The 19,496-nt window shown below is 38.7% G+C and overlaps 1 protein-coding gene across 2 annotated transcripts in view; it reads left to right on the forward strand.

The window, feature by feature from the left end:
- CARD11 (caspase recruitment domain family member 11) overlaps positions 1-19,496 on the forward strand; it is a 50,647-nt gene that overhangs the window by 5,118 nt on the left and 26,033 nt on the right. For both annotated transcript variants that reach the window (XM_074886108.1, XM_074886109.1), the window contains exons 2-4: positions 17,136-17,348; positions 17,972-18,109; positions 18,743-19,068. In XM_074886108.1, coding sequence (XP_074742209.1) covers positions 17,136-17,348; positions 17,972-18,109; positions 18,743-19,068 — 677 coding nt within the window. The remainder of the gene's footprint in view (positions 1-17,135; positions 17,349-17,971; positions 18,110-18,742; positions 19,069-19,496) is intronic.

A 19,496-nucleotide genomic window follows, 5' to 3' on the forward strand; every position in this document is an offset into this window, starting at 1 on the left:
TCAAATGTTTCCCTCTGTGAATTATGAATCCTGAGCAAACTGAGAAAACACCCGAAGGTTGCTTCAACTCTTTTTCTAAAGATTACACCAAATACACTTCATTTCCAAACTACAGTGCAACTGGTGATTGAATCTTTTCTCCTTGATCATGAACTGAAAGATTATCACATTTATAAGATCATTTGAAGGCTTTTGACTTTTAAGATCTCAATTAAAATACCACTGAAATTTACCACTCACTAACCAAACTGGTCTGTTGCATGAAGTCTGTGTTTAAAAGAACGTTTCCTCCCTGACTGCAATTTGGATGGATCCTCTCCAAAGTCCACTGTTGCATCTCAGTCTTTTACAAGAAGCCACAGTGTCTATCCAGCAGCTGCTGCCTGCATCTCTATTTCTTGGCTTTTTCTGAATCATAGAATCTTTTAGGTTGGAAAAGATGCTTAAGATCTTTGAGTCCAACCATTAACCTAACACTACCAAACCCAACACTAAACCATGTCCCCACATGCCATGTCAAGGTAGTTGCCATTCCATGTTTTTTGTAGTTTATAATGATGTAGTTAGTGAGATCATCAAATTCATTTCACTGATGACTTGCACTGACTGAAATAGAAAATTCTATAAGCTTTTTCCAGCTTCTTTACTATTGCTGAGCTGATTTTTTCCTGGTAAAAAAAACCCAAGCTTAAGATAAGACTCTTCTCTGCAACTACACTGCTAGTCTTCCCTCAGAGTTCTTGCCAAAACAAGTCAGAATAAGTCTCAATATTTAATTGATTAAGAAGATTTTGGGTGTGTTTCATCCTTCCAGTAACATACTCCTGTATTTCCAGTTATATATTTTTCAGGAAGACCCAAGACTAACATGTTTTGTTGTAGAACGTTTAATTTCCTTCTGTCTTTTATTCTCTCATTTTTGCAATTTATGCCATGAAATATATCAATGCTGTGTGAAACAAAAAATATTTAAACTCTTGTGTTAGGACAGAAAAGAGTGTGTTTTTCTTCTGCTTTAGTTGTTAGAGAAAATTGAAGTAGTACTACATTTCCTGTAAGGCTGGAAACACTGAATCAGTTTTTTTTTTAAATCTGCAAGTTTGTCGTCTGAAGGAAAAGTGGTTCTTGGGCATATTCATATGGAGTGTTACACTACAGAATGCTGGTTTTGTGACTTGCCCATATGCATAGTGAGAGCAGTATCCAGGCAGTTTTGCTGGATTAAATGCTATTGACAGCAACATCACTGAACAACTGGGGTTGCACACCTGGGAGAGTAGTGTCTGGCTTCGTAGTTACTTTAGAAGCCTGGTGAGAATACAGTATCAGGAAGGACTGAACTTTTTCACCTGCAAAGAACAGTTGGAAATGCTAGGTCTAAGACAGAAATGGTCAGAAATTTGAATGCCACTTTGAAGGCTGTAACTTTAGCGCTAGTCTCCTGGTAGAACTTTCTGCAATGCAGAGAAATGCAAACTCATCGCAATTGCATCATTATAACATGATAATAGCACATAAATCTAAAGCTATTTGAGCAGGATAGTATTAGAAATATTGGATGCAAACCTATTAAATAGCTAATGCCATCAGCACAGATCTAAGTAGAGTCTCAGCCCAAAGGGACTGGAACAGTAAAGATAATTTCAACATTCAGCTACTGTGAGGAAAGAACATGAGATAAGGCAGAGCATGGTTTGTTACTGTTATTTTGGTCCTTACAGGACATCCCCAGTCTTCTCTACCTTCAGTCTGACCTGTTTGTCAGACTTACCTCACTTGTCTTGTTTAGTATCTCCTTTCCTCTTCCTCTCTGATTCTGATTACCATCCCATATACGGTAGTTTTAGGTGAGTGAAGATAACTAACAAACTTCTCTCTATACAGCATACTTTAGAACTGAAGGTATCTGTCACCTCTGGTTTGTGACTGATCCCAAGGGAAATGAATCAATGCAATCAAGCACAGCAAATGAAAAAATAAAAAATCATAGGGAAGGCAGAGATAGGCCATTTTGCTTTAGCAAGGTTTCTAGACCTCGTTGGCAAAGTCATATTTTCATCTGGGAGATTCTTCCACTTCATTTCTCTTGTGGAGAATCCTTAGCACATACAGCTGGCTGTAGTAGTACAGGTTGTTCAGGTTGTGCTTTTTCAGACAGCGTGGTCCAAAATTGGTCCTCTGGTCCTGCATGTAGAGTCAAATCAGAACATCAGACTCTGTGGGCTCTGCAATGCCACATCCTGGCATTCTGTATTACGCTCTACATATCGAGAAGTGGGTTACTTCCCACCTTCCTCCACCCCTCACATGGAGGCAGTGAACTCCATAGTCTCAGACCAGAAGTTCTGCCATGAATTTGGCCTTACACAAGTCCAAGAGGAGACATACAGCTGTCTGCTGCCCAAGCTAGCAACCCTTATTTCCTCCAGAGAAAAGCACAGTGAATTGAGTAAATGCCTTCTGATGGTTGGATGTGGGTTATGAGCCATCAGCTGGACCGTTCTGTCCTGAAAAGGAACAGCAACATTTTTGGCTAAGTGCTAAAAGTTTGCCGATAAGAATCCAACAGGAGCATATGGCTATTGCTGTAAACTTATTTATTCTTTAAAAATATGCTTTACCAGAAATATCCATTTCAGATCCTCAAACTGTGAAGTGAGAAAGTTAAATACCTTTTTTTTCTTGCTAAGGTGAGTGACATCGTAAATATTAGAAAGAAACAAAAAGTTATTCTGGGAATTTGAAGTGGGATAGGTCTGATTTACAGAGACTGACATCACCACTCCACTGAAGATACCAGGGACTGTGCATATTAGTTGTTTGAAGAAAGTTGATAGTCCTCACTCAGCCCACCTCAGCTCTGCCATTCACCTCATCAGCAAAACTGCTAATAAAATGTCCAGTGTTTCCCAAGTCAGTCTTGACAGTAATATCTCAGGGTTGTGACTATTTGCTATTGCAAATAAATGATAGTGTAACAACAATGTAAAATTGTCCTGATATATATGAAGCCAGGCAAAATAAAAATTGGTAGCAACTTTTGGTATTTTTGGCCTCGCATTTTGAGTAAATTATCACAGGAGAGCAAGAAGCAAAATTCTATTTTTAAAAGACTTTTTTTTTCTTTTTATTTTTTTGAGGTCAGATTTCAACTCATTACAATTAAAGCTTTGACAAATTTTATTTTAAAACTTTGTTGAATTTTATTTTTCTGGTAAGACTTCTATTTCTAACGATTAAAAAATTGTTGAATTTGTGGAATGGTGCTAGGAAGTATTGTCTGAATATATCAGTATCTCATCACATCCACTGCAACTGCTGACTCACTGGGTTGTGTGGGACAGCATTCCAAAAATGCCTGAGCAGCTTCAGCCTCTGAGACTGTGATTACGCATCTAGTGGCAACCCTGATGAAGACCTGGCTTTGGCCACTTGCTGGTTTTGCTCTACCTCCTGTGCCCTGTTGACACAAGCATTTTCAGAGTAATGTGATGAGTTGGAGAAAGAAACTGCCCCAGCTGAAACTTAACCATGCAAAAAATTATTTTTGTTTCACAGGATCACCTCCCCGCATTGAGAAGCACAAGTCATCAGCCAGAATTAGACTAAGGACTCTTCTTATGATTGCTACAAGTTGTTAAACTCCAAAAGTTGTCAGAATTGAATCCTTAATTTCATATCTGTTAATAAGAACATAGGCTCCTGTGTGTTTTTATCACTTTTAAAAATGGGATATAGGTATATTGGGATCTTTTTGCATTTTTTCCACTATTTTTTATATATTAAATATATTTTAAAAGACAAAGAACATGAATACTAGAAAGGTGAAATACCAGTCTTCCTTCTCACAGCTTCCTTTACTTCCAAGCAGGCAGGGATACTAGGACAGAAGGGCTAATTCTGGGGGAGAGAAATGGTCAGGATGTCAAAATGAGGTATATGGTTCTCCTTCCATATTTTCACTTTCTCAGAGCCAACATTTTTCCTGCTGTATGCACGGAGGAAAGTGAAGATGGAATCTAGAAAATTAATTGTTCCTAAAGAGGCTTCTTGCTGTTTCTCATCAGAATATAGACTGTTGCTTCTACTAGGAGGCTTTCAGATGAGAGATGGAGGGACATGCTCTAGGCATAGCAGGACATCATCAGAATCTGTAGACTGTGCCCTTGGTTTTGGCAATGTGGATACATGGGTATCATTTACCCACTCTGCTGAGCCTTACAGCTGGTATGAGAATCCTGCTATACTCATTGGTGGCTGCCCTGAAAACCCAACAGTACTTTTAAAGCATTATGAGATCGTCAAGAGAAAATTAGTCCGACAGCATCGAAGAAAACTTCACTGTCCCTGAATTGCTCCTGCCTTACATAGAGCACTGCTTGATGTATAACTTCTGCTTTCCATTACTGATAATGAAGAAGAGCTTTTGTCACGTTGCAAAGCAGTATTGCTGCAACCACATTCTTGGATGTTTCCACCTTTCAAGTCACATCAGGGACTATGCAAGAATTAAAAAGTTGCCCACCCATAAATAACCAAAAAAGGGTAAAAAGCCCTTTTTACCCTAGAGAATGTTGTCATTGAGAGCAATCAAGGGGCATGCCCACAACAGAGTTACTCCAAAAGCTTTTATAGCAATCCAGGAATTATTAATAATTACTTGCTCTCAGGACAGGTCCTGTAAACACTTCCTCCCACACTAACTTGCTATGAACAATTTCAGTGTGAGTATAAGGAGAAAGTACAGTTTTGTGGTTATTGTAGTTCATCAGCCCTTTCAGAGCTCTCCCACGGTACTTGCTCACTTCTCACCGAGTCCTCTCTTCTGTGATGTTCTGTATTTTGTGCTCCCTCACCGGGGCACCTCGTGGAGCAAGAGTAGCAGAACGCCTGTCCCTGCCTTCACCTCAGATAACCCTCTGTGTTGCTGTGCAGGGAAATGTACTCGTGTAACCCTCTCATACAGGCATGGGTTGGCAAAGGCAGATGGAGAGCTCTTGTCCTCTCAAGAACTCCGGAGAGAAGATGGTAGAGGTGACTTACAGTAGACAGAATTTCACCCAGTAATGCCAACATCAGTGCTGATGTCAGCCTAGGACACATTCTAGGAATGCTAATAATGAAAAGGCTGGACACATTTCCTATTTTAAAGAGGCTTTTAATGCTTCCATATGCTTCCTTTAAAAAAATTCCTTTAATCCTTCTGATGTTTGCAGTACCCTGGAGAATACTGTGAGTTCTTTTCTCAGTTGATGAGTGTATTGCTTTTATAGGATTTGAGACACTTCCTGACCTGGGTAGCTTACGACAAAATAGGATTTTGAATTCAGATCCAACTTGCTCTATCTTGCTTCTGTTTCTAATTCAGAGTGAACCTTATCTGTTGTTATTTTGTATTTCACATGGTGCTATATCATGCTAGAGTAATTACTGCTATAGAAGGGCCTTGCCATCAAAGAAGGAAACGTGAATGTAGCACATAATTCTTAAAAGATCTGAAACCTGAGTGGAAGAAAGCAGGAGTTAAACTGGCTCCTGCATAGCAGTTGCTTTGTTTTACGCTTGACGTTCCATCCCTGTGCCTAATTCCTCAGTCTTGTCTTCCGCGGTGACTTCGTTAGCAATGAGATGCTAATTAAATTTCATATTTACGATTAGAAAATAAAATCATCGGACCTTTTTAAAATAGATTTTTATGAGTTTTGGCTCAGTTAGCTGAGTCAGCAGTATAGAGTCTGCAAGGCTGAACGTACCGGCTTTGGAAAAAAAGATAAATATAGCAAATGATGATGGAAGGAGAGTTTAATCTAAAACCTCATATAGTTTCTACACTGTATTAATTTTTGAGCATAAGAAAAATAATCTTGTTTTTGTTCCTCGTAGAAAGAAATATTGTTAGTCTTGTAAAAAATAACCTTCTTTTATTATGTCTCAGAGGGTTCAAAGCTTAAAATTTCATCTAATTCTTAAAATATCAATTATAGTTGGAGACAATATGCTGAAAAGAGATTGATGCATCAGCAGTGTTCACCATCACCTGTTAGCTAGCAAAATATTTATTTCATGGATTCAGAAGGGTTAGAATTAACACAGGTAAGCACTGACACGCAGTGCCTGCCCTCTTCCCTGCGGTATGGGTACTCTTGGAGAGTTTATACAATACTGGAGAATCAGAAACTTTTTAAATACTGCTGCCAACCAGATTTATAGGTGCTATATAGAGCAGTTTCCTATTCATGTAAAAATTAGCACCTCACAAAGTTTTAAAGGCCCATTTTTCAAATACTTAGCATTTGAAGAATGCTCCAATTGTTGAAAGAGCTCAGCTTCAATTTAAGCATGTAAGAAAGACCTGATTTTTAAAAGTGCTCAACACTCAGCAGCTCTGTGATTCATAACGCTATCTTATCCCACACTCTGAGGCAAGTCTTGCAAAAATCTGGCCGTTTATTTTGATGCCTAAATGCCATCTACACTCTTTGAAAAGCTGACCCTAATTATGAGTTGTGCCCTTGAGTAGGAATGAGAAATAGGGGAAATCAATCCTCACGTGTGGGAGCCATTTGCTAGTGCTCGTATTGCATGTAACCTTACTTCATACACAAATATAACACTGCATTTAAAGGCTTTTCTGCACATTTTGCAAATGCTTTTGTTGTTAGCTTGTGATACTTTATACTATGAGGTATAGTTAATGCAGATATCACATAAGGAATTGTTATGCTTCGAGGCATAAGTTAGGAGAATAAAACAAAACTTCCACTGACTTTTACTTGGCTACTAGCCTTTGTGCTGCTAAACATCTTCTAAAGACCAGGATTTGGATGCGTATAATCCTGCAAATCTTGCTTTTGTAATATTGTATGTGGATGCTGTTTTAACAGCAGCTGCCCATGCTTAAAGACTGAGATGCTCACAGATGGAATGTAGTTCTGGCATCACTTCACAGTTGCTATTTTCACAAATATTTATTTCCATGGTCAGCAGAGAATTCAATAAAATTCTCATACTTCTCCTTATGTTGACTCATTCTCAAGAACCACACTCAGGTGAAGACAGATAGTCAGATTTCTTGCTGTTTTAGCACTTTGCTTCTTTGGTCTTTTCAAAAAATACATGTTAACTATGAAATGAACTGGCCAGAGCTTCCTGATGAGACCAGAGTTTAGTCTCTTCCAATGGTTAGTTAATTCTTCTGGGATAGGTTTTCCACACAAAAGCTTTACAGCATTTTATTCTATATCATCAGAGCAATGGACTTAGTTATGGAGAAAGCAACAGAAGATGCTAATTCCGCCTTGCAATGCTTTGAAGAAATATAGAATTGCCAAGTATTTGGCATTATCTCTTCCCCAAGACAGCAAGACAAGGTCATAGAGAGGTTACCACTCTCAGAAATAAAGTACAGTCCTGCTAAGTAAAGAATCAGACAAGTTTTGCTTTAAATTGCTACAGAGGTGACTTAAAGGAGCCCTCCTGCAGGATGGAAAGGGAATTGTCTCTCTGTTTTCCAGAGATTGCTTTCCTGCTCTTAATTGCAGGCTTTACAGTGAGGCTTCTTTGGTGACATAGAATTGTTAATGAACTGCAGCTGTATTATCTGCAGGAAAGGAGGACCTGTGTGAGGTACTCCTCAGCTCTTTCCTGCTCCATCCACAGCACACAGCTCTCTGTGGCTATGAGACATTCTTCTGCAATAGTGTTATATTTGAAAATTACCCACAACCTCTGTTCAGAAGAAAAGGGAAGTAAGGCAGCCCCCAGCACCTTTCTATCTACTATATATAGACACTAAGTTTGAGAGAGAGGATGGTGGGTGTATGTTTCCGGAGCTATGTGACACAGTCCTGTGACACTGGTACAAGAAGAGAGGACACAGAGCAAAAACAAGAGGAGGTGACCAGAAAGCATAAGTGGGAAAAATCTATTCATAAAACAAGTAAAACCATTACCATGTGAAAGGAGAATTCTAATTTCCAGCATTAAAATAGCGAGCTCCTTCTGATTCTTGGTGAGGGTTTGTCCTACCTAGGCCAGGCTGCTTGTGATCTATTGTAGTCTTTTTCTCGTCAAATGGCATCCAGTTGTCTTCTGTCTGTTTTGTGCTCTGCTGGCTGAGCCGTTCATGCAGCTTTAAACAAGCTTACCAGGACAGAGGATTTTGTCAATGAGTAGAACATCAAGGACTATGGCAGTCTGCAACTAGGAGTGAAGCTTAGTTCTTCCAGTGATGTTGAGGTGGAAAGAGTACAGGTATTGGTTACGTAAGGCTTGTATGTCTTGTATGTCATTCTTCAAGCCGCAGTCAAACTAGTATGTGCAAGACAGCAGTCTGTTCTTTAAAATTAAAGTCTATTTTAAAGTAATAGTTACAAAGAGATCACAAAATGAAATAAGGAATAGATATCTGTTCTATCTATGTGAAGTTGTGCGTTTATGTAAGATGAAAAAAATGTATATGTGAATCATAGCTGTCATCACCCTCAGAGACTGGACAGTGTTTGATCCAACAGAATATACTGTTAGCAATGAGGAGCTAAACATGAATGGATGAGTCTTCACAGAACTAGGTGGGGAGCTATTATACCTCTGCATAGTGCATTTGAGATATTTAACTAGATTGTATTCTCATCACAATCAATGCATGCTGCTGTTATAGTGCAGTAAACAGTTTGCATGTGGGTTATTTTTCATGTGTTTGGAGTGGTATTTATTGTTTGTTAAGGTTGATCTTTATATGAGGGTTATGAGGGTTGGCTTCTTGTTCATTCTTTGTATTTTGAGTATTTTGACTAACTAGGATTCTTAATACAGGGTTCTGTCTTACAAGCTTGCTATATGAACTACTGTTTTCAAACTTTCTTGGGCAATGGTGAATTACAGGGAGATTATCTGACAGTATTCAAGATTAGAGTGTAACCTTTTCTGTTGAAAGAATGGCCTACGCATTTACTGTCAGTTGTTGCTGAATTTGGAGGTTGTTAAACTAGAGTGCAGTCCTCCCATCTAATGTGTTCTGCATTATCCTCTGACTGTTTGGGGATGAGAGTATCACGTACAAAAATCATTATGACTGCATGGAAGATGTTCTCTGAGTGTTTTCTGTTATTTTTTAAAACTTCTGTAACATAAGAGTCTTTTTTTAAAATAAACAGACTAAGCAGCAGTTTTGCATGGCAGAGATACACTTCTTTCCCTTTCCTGTTCTGTGACTTGTATTAATAGAAGTGTTAATAACACTAATGAGTTAATAACTATCTGTGTAAGGGTTATGCGAGTTTCATCTGTATCTATCAGCTAATGAATCTTTGTCCTTACCAGGTTCTGATGTAGCTCAGTCTATGCAAATCCCTTACTGAACACTGGCTCTCTGTACCAGAGAATGTGCTGGTGTTTGTAATGTGAGCACACATTTACTGGGACCTAACCTATGATCATCAAACCCATTTGCATGTTTGGGCAACTTGAATTTTTCATTAAGGGCTCCTCCTAATCATACAGGACTATACACTTGCCCCGAGATGTGCCTCTTCCTCCTCCTAAGCTAGTGAGAATCTCATTATCAATTGTAAAAACAGAGTGAGTCAGTCTCAAGAAAAAATTAACCTGGGACCTAGTAATGACTTCTGAAGCATTTGTTGGACCAGCATTCTCATAAGCCCTAGGCAGCCTGAGGATGACAGCTTCTTTTTAAGATCTTGGCTTTTAGCACACATCAGTTGAAATGCTCCTGTCAGTAGCTAATACTGCACTCAAGAAAAAAGGGCCAGCTATATAAACACATTTGTACTACGTTAGCACAGTGATTTCTGTTGTCCTCCTCATCATCATGCCTAACAGGATGGAGGATGTGTAGATTAAAGCATTTATTAAATGTCAGGCTTTCAGCTCTCCGCTGCTACTTTGTAAATCCTTTAAAATAGATGTACTAAATTCCTGTGGTAAATTATTTATTTAAATTATTGTGCCATTATCTTGATTTGCATGCTTAGAACTAACACTAATTTCTAATGTGTCAGGAACTGTGGCAGGGCCTTCCCTGTTTATCCCTTCATTTGCTTTACACCCCACATTCCTTCCCTTTGCCTTTACTAAGGTCTTTCCTGTTCTCATCTGTATCTCACTTCTGTTCCTCACTTTCATTCTGTTGAGTTCCCCTTTTTCTAACTTTCTTTTTCTTTTCCTGTTCCCTTTTTATATTTCGTTTTCCCTTGACCTCACCATTTTTTATCCCCAATTCTCATCTTTCTCCTCTTCAGTTTTTGTTTTCATCTCTCATTTCTCAGCTCTCATTTCTCATTTACCTTCACATGTATTATCATTCAATAATGGTACTACTGACAGTTTCTGAAATCTGGGTATCAGATTCTTAAACAATATGGGAAAACAGAATAATATCCATCTAATCACCAGTGTAGACATTGCCATCTGAAGGGACAAATCTCTCTCCATTGACCCTAGAGGGAACCTCAGCACCTAGTAGTGGATAGAAACCAATCTTTAGAGGGCATTCTAAGATAGAAGTATAAAATGGTGGAATGAAGTTTTGAACAGACCATTTTCCATTTGCTGGAGAGGAACTAGATTTTAAAGTTAAACTAGATGCCTAATTCAAATCGGTGAGATGAATCCACCCTCTGAATTAACTCCTCTATCAGTAGTGCTTAGATGGTATGTCACTGAGGGAGCTAGGAGCATCTTCACTGTGTATAGAAAATAGTGACACATAGAAAAATGACAGAGTCATCAGAAGATCATTTAAGCTATTTGTAGAGGAGGATTTTTCCATTTTCTTTGTTTATTATTGATAATATATGTTCTACAACCAGATCTGATTGGATGTTGGATGTTCAAGGTAGCACAATCTGCTGTCAGTTTGCTATTGAGACAAAATTAGTCATTTCCTTCCTGTGTGATAAGATGATAAGAGCTCTGAAGTTCTAAAGCTGGCAGACTTGAGGAAGACGTAGACTTCAGATATTCTCACCAGATGGAGTGCAAAATGGGAAAGCATAGATCTCAGCCTTTATGAAACAGAGATGATTACAGGATTCTAAAAGTATTGCTGCACTGATTAAGGACTTTTGCAACAATATTTCATTGGGCAAAACAACATTCTTGATTTGTAAATAGTTGTTTCCTCAGGAAAGTGATAGGCATTTTATAGAATTTCGTATGTTGTTTCAAAAGCAGACAGAATGTAGTAAGTGTGGAATTCAGTGCAAGGATTGTTCAGCTCTTAAGGAATATTATCCTGCAATATTGAAAAACTTGTATATCTTTGTTGCATACAGTGTTTTCTGGTTTAGGTGATACTAAGCAAACCATTGGATGTACTGGCTAACAATACTAATAATTGATCTGTGCTTTATTTATGCATTACCCTTTCTTTTTTTCTGAGATGGAGTTTTATATGGATCTGTTCTTAGGAGAGTAACTAAAGGCAAAGGGAGAGATAATTAAAAAGTGTTCCTCTAGTATTAATTCTTCTGCCCCCTTCTAAGGGCCTCTTCTGTTAGGACAGGAATAGTGATTAGAGACAAATCTCTGATTTATTCTGTTCCTTGCTTTTTTATTTTTCATAGAGCAAAGATACTGAGTAAGAGTAACATGATACAATTCTTCATTTCTTTTTCACTCACTTGGTTGTTGAGCTAATAGTTATGAAAATGAGGGCAATTTTCTTTCCCTCTTCTGCTTGTAGTAGCAAGATGAATATACCTCCAGAGCTCTTTGAACCGGATAGGGAGTTTGTTTTGGTTACCTCTGTCTCTCTTACTGTTCAGAAAATGGGAGTAGTATTTATGATTGTGTCTGTCATCTGGCTTCACTGAAGACATAGCTTTGCCTCATTGAAGCCTGCAAGTCTGCTAGTGTTTTGGGGGGGTTTGTAGGTTGTGTGTAACTGGAAGATTGATTCAATGAAATTGAACAGAATACTTCTGTGTGAAAACAATCCTATTTTGTATTTAAAGCTTACTGCGCTTCTATTACTTTGGTATCTCTTATTCCATATTTTTCTTTCATATTTTGTTGAAACTGTGGTATTCAGTAAGCTGATTGAATCTTTTATATAAAGAGAGGGTTCTGATATATACAGAATGGTTCTTTCCATATACAGCCACTGTGACCCAAACCAGAAATACAACCCAGTCCATTCAACAGTGCTGCTGGCTTCAGAAAGTATTCTAAGGTCTGCAAAATCTGAAGTAATAAAACTACACTAATAATAAATGTTATTCTAGAGCCTTCCCATCTTGGTGGTTTCAAGTGCTTTGCAGTCACTAATTAATGGATCCTACCTTGTCATAAAAATACTTCTTACCAGCCTTGATTTCAGGTAGGGACACTGAGGTAGAAAGAATTAATATAAAGTGCAAATTCTTAAAGGCAGATGAAAACACTGTCTCCTCTACTTTGGGAGTCCAGATTTAGACACCTCTATGGAAAAAATTTGCAAGTATAGGTAAGCAAATTTAGTCTTCTTAATCAATGTTTAAGCCTTTTAAAAGTAGTTTTCAGTACCATAGAACATCCAGTAGTGCAGCCAACATGACTGGAAACTGCTGGTATTCAGCATTTCAGAAAGCCAGGAGTGCAAATAGAGCTCTCCTGTCCTTAGGCAAAGGAATATAATTTCCTTATCACACTTTAAACTGTGACTTTCCTCTAAACTTAAAAATAGCTCTAAATCCCTTTGTGGTTTTGTGGTTCTCTGATACTGCAGATCTGCACATATCCATACAAGTAGCTTTTGAGAAAATTGCCCTGTTATACTTTATCATGTGAGGTGCTATCCAAACTTGAGGGAGAAAGGGTATTGCCCCATGAAATCTAGAGATATGCATAGAAAGAGGATGTAATACAATACCCTCAAAATGCTGAGGATAATTATACACAGTTTTAAAGTTCTATTTTCAGTTTTATTTTTGCTTTCAAGTGTGATAATTTATATGTAATCCTTTCCTGGTTTATATACACATATTTAGTATTTAACATAAACTTCTGTTCTTATTAATTTATAATTTGCACAAACATTTTGGGTGTTGTGGTTTCTTTTTAAATACTGCCAGTCTGTGAACATCTGTGACAAATGCAGAAGTCCAAAACATTAAAATAGATCATCTCTTCCAAAATAAACTTCCTCCTGCTTCTCAGTATGAGGACAATACCCTTCTTTCATATTTCACAAAGTAGATATCAAGAAATCAGAAAACCTAGCTGAAGTCTGCATTTGCAGTCTGTTACATGGTAATTTCTCAGTATCGACAGGCTGACGAGAATTCAGAGCAAGGGGATGCAAATAATGAGATGGCTGAAGGGTTAATTTCTGCACCATCATGAAATGAATCACAAAAAATGAAGCTTTCGATGTAACCTGATGATGAGCACTTTATAGAACCCCTGGTTCTGAAGCCTGCAGGCTTTATTCCCTTGATCAGTGGAGAGTGTCACTGACATATGAGAGTGTGGAGTCTGAGTGAGAACAGAGAACAGCTTTAACTGCAAGGCGATTTGTTCAGTTGAAAAATATAACAAAAAAATAGCAAACACATAGAAAGATTCATTTGTGTGTAACAGCCAAGAGAAGGATTGTCCCTGAGAGAGAAAAGGAGATGAGGGGAGTCGAGTGTTTCTTTTAATGTAAAAAGGGGTTCTCTCTTTTATATTTGTCTGCATCTACAGAGATCTTTGAAATAGATGGTACTAGCCAAGATTATTACTGGATTAAGATCTCCTGCAGTTAAAGGCTATTTTGTATACTAACTACTGAAAGGAGCAGCAGGAGAGCAATTTTTAAACTGCTGTGGTGATTCGTATTTCTTTTTGGTTAATGTCTGTTGAAGTCAGTCCAAGTCTGTGACTTCACACCTGTGATTTGCAATGGACGCCATAGTATTTCTATGACATATCACAACTTCTGAATGTGTTAGGTTACAACTCAAGAGGTGTTGGAATCAGAAACTAGGTAACAGTAATAAAGATCAGATTAGATAAGTGATTACACACTTGAAAACATTTTAAATCTGTCATTTTTCATTTTATAAGTGAAAACAACTTTTCTGCAATATCATCACAGAAAGAAAGGACAGAAACAAGGAATAAGGTCTTCTAAATACCTAGAAAATGCATGTGCTGCTGAAAAGCTTTTAAAAGTAAAGCCTTTAATATAATACCTTTATTGGTTTCCCACTGAGTTTCACTTGTCACATCTGTTTTTTGATCAGCACACCAACATTTTAACCAATCATAAACATTTTATTTCCTGTTCAACATTATATTAAATACTAACTCGAATAAATATTTGCTCACTAGGAAGGATGCTGTACTAATATGCGCTGTCCATTGCTATTGTCTCTGGAACAGCTCCACAAGACAGTGTTGTTACTTGGGGGTTATATTCTTAGACCAGTCTGACCCAAGAAACACAGCAGAGGCAACAAACACCTCAAGCTCTAGGAAAGAGAGGAGTGCTACCCGTTACGCAGCAGTAATCCCTGAGAGGCGGTGAACAGCCCAGTGAGAGCTTAGCTGGGCTGCTGGGAGGTCATTTCCACAGTGGAAATCCAAAGAAGAAAGCAGAAGGAAGATGCTGAAATTCCTCCATGGCAGTGAGGGACCACTCCACTAAATGTTGTTTCTGAGGGCTTGCTCCTGATAATAGACTGTATTTAACAGGAGTTTGCTACCAGAAATCCCCTTTTAAGATTCTTAGCCATTCATGCAGTATACTTACTACTTTCCCATTAAACATTATGTCCCCAAAATAACACTATGGATGTATTATGCCCATACACAAGGGACTCTTTGATAAAGGTATTTCTAATGTCAGGTTAAAAAAATGTATTCATGTTGAGAATTACACTGATGAGTGAACTCTTCTTTGAATCATTTAATGGAGAAATCCCTTACTAATGTCCTGAGGGAACTGCTGACAGTGTGTAATAATTTCTGGTTCAGTGCAGCAGATTACAAGATATCTTGCATTTTATGAAATTCAGGCAAGTGCTTCTTTTGCACTCTGAGGTCCATCTGTGAGCTTCCTGGTACAGTCCCCAAAATTAAAGGGCCTGCAACAGACCTTTTTTTAGATGCAATAGATAGCAGTAGCTGTAAGATAACTGAGGTACTGTATGACCTTCTGCTTTACTGCCTTCTACTCCCAAAAGTTCAGCTTCTCCAATTATGTAGTGTTTGTTAAATTCACCTTTGAAATGAAATACAGTTATTTCCAGAATAAGTGATGGAAGTAAGGTTCATGGGAATGTATGTGTACTTCAGATGAAGCTATTTCACCTTTAACATTCCTCCCACTGCTACCTACTTTATATAGCTTTTTCTATTGTTTTACCTTTATACTGTTCATTACTGCAGTGTCACCTTTACCACATGTAAATACTGGCATTTGGTAAGAATTTCATCCAGCTTGTGAGGAGTTCATAAGACCAGGGATCTTTTCGCATAACTACAGCCATACCCCCATTATTTTAGATCCCATTGAGCAGATCTGGTCTTCCTTGCCCTCTGAGGACTCTTGTCTCTCCCAGCCCATTTAGTAGAAGTCACTGGAGTAATGACATCTGCATGCAAGCAGCAGAGCAAATGCTAAGTAAGTGGTTCTAAGATGTGAAACTACAAAGAAAAGAACTCTGGGAGAGCTACTGGAGTACAAGAGAAGAACAAAAACCCTTGGCAATACTCCCCTAACCTGTCCATAGTATGAGGAATGCATCCAAACTTTTCTCCTAGAGATACTGAACCCCAGCCTAGGATTTTGGACAATTTGGGAAGGCCTTTGAAAGCATCAAGCGAAGAACAGGCATTTTTGTAGAACTAATCTGTATTTCATTATGATAGAACACTGACAAACACATTATTTAGCAGATTAGCACTTTTGGGTTTAGTTTTCAAAATGAGTTAATAGCCCCTGGCTGTACAGATTAATAGCTGGTTTTGCCCAGTGATGTTCAGTGTAACACAGGCTGCGTTGCAGTTCCTTATGTTGGAAGCTGAGGAAGTTATAAGACAACAGAGAGAACTCTTGTCGTCCAAGAAAAACAGCATGTTGCTTTTGAGGTCTTTAGTTACTGATTACCAGCGAAGTCTCATAAAGCACAGCTCTCGTCTCATATGACCTAAGAACTGCACATTCTTCTTATACCATGTCTCTGATGGGGTAAAATAACTCTTGAAATAGAAGCTTATCTTCCGTGTGCCACCAGGATCACGAGATCTTGAGAAAGCTAGAATGCAAAACTAAGACTTGTTTCAAAGGTTAATATTTATTACAAAGTTAAGAAGGAAAAATTTTTACAAAGTTTCTTTACTCTTAACTTTAGTATGTTTTCTCACCTCATTGTTGCCTCTGTTGTAACCTTCTCTAATGAGGTGGTTGCAAATTAGGAGTTGGCAGGAAATTGCTTAGCAAGCACTCAGAAATCATGTGATAATATTTGCATGAGTCAAGAACATTTTCAGACTTCAGTGATACAATGCTCCCACTTGTCCACTCATGCAGAGAGAGGCAAGGTCTGAACTCACAGGTACTTGCATTCATGGCCACACATCAGTCAATCCATACACAGCTGCGGAAGGCAGACACACGTAACTGCTGGCTTATGAGTTAATTATTCTTGTGGTGCAGTCATTTACATGCGCTGGCTCCTCACATATAGGCAGGAAAAAATGCAGGTTCAAATCACTACAGCTGAGAGGAACAGAGGAGGTGAGAATGAAAGCCTTAGTTTTCTGCAGCAAGTATTTGTCTTTGCTCTGAGCTCTGCATGTTCATACCCTTTCTTGCATTGCACCACGTCCTTTACCATTGCTTCTATTAAGAAGAGGGATTCTCTGACTTACAGAGACCTTCATGGAGTTAGCTGAGCTACAGATTCATCACTAGAGAGCAATATGCAATAGTTCATGGACTCAAGATAGCACTTCTCTGAACTGTCACTTTCCAGATGAGCTGTGGACAGGCTGCACTTCAGTTCAAACAGTTTCAATATAGGGCAAATTCAGCATTAGTCAGAAGTGATTCTTAGCTCATCCTATGTGACATGGAAGCACAAAAAAGAAACAGGATAGAAACTGTCCTGTTTGATGTTCATTTGCCAATTGTTTCCCTTGTTAAGGAGGAGAGCCAGAGATGGATGACTGCCTGGAGACACTGAAAGATGAGGAGGAAGCTTTGTGGGAGAACGTAGAATGCAACCGGCACATGCTGAGCCGCTACATCAATCCAGCCAAACTGACCCCGTACTTACGGCAGTGCAAAGTAATCGATGAGCAAGATGAGGATGAGGTGCTTAACTCACTTATGCTGCCCTCCAAAATTAACCGAGCAGGTAATTATTTTGTGAATGGCTACATCTGCATCCCTATCTGAACAGTATTATTTTGCGAAGTCTGGAGGGAGCCTGTATCAAATTACAGATTATCAAATGCGAACCCTGTATCTCATTTACAGGAGATTTAATGTAAGGGGGGAATCTGCTGCTGCTATTTTGATAACAATGATTCTTTCCAGTGCTGTGCAGGCTGGAGCTCATGGGGTTCATATTCCCATCAAAGCCTTGGCAAATATTTCGGTTAACACAAGCAGCAGCCACTGCCATTCCAAGAGTAGGTTTTCAGCTGTCTTGCCGTGCTACATGATTTGTCACTGAAGGGTCTGCCATCCTAGCATCTCAGTACTGCCTGGTAAAGGCTGCACTGAATAACGTGCCTTCTGAAATTTCTGTTCCAGAGACCAGTTTGCCCGCACTCCTTCAGAATAATGATCAGCGCAAACATAAAGAATACGTGGCATTACTTTATGAGTTCAGCTGAACTCAATTAATCAGCCAGATCTTCCACAGCACATTGCTGTGGTGGGGACAAACCTTAAGCAGATTTGGCTTCAGGGATAGAGTACTTGCTTATGCTGCTCATAGTGCTGATGTGTCACCTCTCTGTTCTCTGCACTTAGGTCGACTGCTGGACATTCTCCACACCAAGGGCCAAAGAGGCTATGTAGTTTTCCTAGAGAGCCTCGAGTTTTACTACCCTGAACTCTACAAACTGGTAACAGGGAAAGAACCTACACGGAGATTTTCCACTATTGTTGGTGAGTAGAATTAATCCCAAAGGAGCCTGTTGAAATAAGGACTATCTTGAAGACTGGGTTTGATTTTTCAGGCAAAAAATGGAAATAAAAGCTAATCTTGTAGTAGCATTCTGCAGTTTTCCAGTCCCCTTCAAAGCAAAATATGCTAGCAACAGGTAATATGTAAAGAAAAAGAACATCTCGGTTCTGAATGAAGCTGAAGAGCTTCAAATTGAATGATAGGCATTACAGGAAATCTCAAGAGAAAAAACATTGGAACAGTGGACTAAATTACACTGATGACCTACACATGTGCAGCATTTTGAAGCATTCAGATTAATTATACTTGTATAAATTCATTTTACAAAGTTTGTGCTATTTCCACAGGCCTGTCAGCTCAGCTGAAACAAGACAATTATAAAGGCTTCATATTCTATCCAGTAAAGCTTTATGCATGTATATTGTCAATCTGGTAATAGTGTGCCGTGAAATATTTATACTGTTGCCAGCTAGATATACAAATGTGTATGTATTTATGCATATTCTGCACCTCTGTACATATTCTGGGACATTGGTTTCTTACTCAGTTCTGCTGATCCTACTTAGTATAAAGTTACTTTATGAGACATTGATAAGCTGTTCAAACATTTTCAGTGGAGGAGGGACATGAAGGCCTTACCCATTTCCTAATGAATGAAATCATTAAGCTTCAGCAGCAAGTAAAGACAAAAGATGTGCAGCGCTGTGAACTCTTGGCTAAGTCTCGCCAGCTGGAGGATGAGCGAAAGCAGCTAAAACTGAACAAGATAGAGCTGCTGACCTTCCAGGAGAGGTACAACAAGATGAAGGAGGAGAGGAACAACTACAATGATGAGCTGGTCAAGGTGAAAGATGAGAACTATAATCTTGCCATGAGGTATGCCCAGCTGAGTGACGAGAAGAGCATGGCTGTGATAAGGAGCCGAGACCTCCAGTTAGAGGTGAGAGAAATGCTCTGGGCTGCTTTAATCAGGAGCAGCAATGGAGGATGGTAGAGACATCTGGCAAAATGAGACCTCCTCTGACAGTAGAAAGGTGTAGAGCTCTCATTTGCTTTGCTTATCCAGATGATTAGAGGCATTGCTGCCAACTGCAGTGATGTGTATTAATGGCAGATAATTTACATACTTGTAATAGATTAACATGTTTAAAAACAAAATTTTAAAAACATAATTGTTTGCTAAAAACATAATTTTAGCTTTTCAGGCTCAATAATATCTTGGGGCAGTTATCCAGGTTTGCACTACAGCTGTTGGTTTATTCAGAAAGTCTCACATGGAGCACTGGAACAGCTTGAGGCCATTTAGGAAATACAGAGAAATGCTTCAAGTGCCATAAAATTCATGCTTGTGTGTGTGTCACAGATGAA

This window comes from Strix uralensis, chromosome 16 (genome assembly GCF_047716275.1).
Source record: "Strix uralensis isolate ZFMK-TIS-50842 chromosome 16, bStrUra1, whole genome shotgun sequence".
In the NCBI taxonomy this organism is placed as follows: Eukaryota; Metazoa; Chordata; class Aves; order Strigiformes; family Strigidae; genus Strix; species Strix uralensis.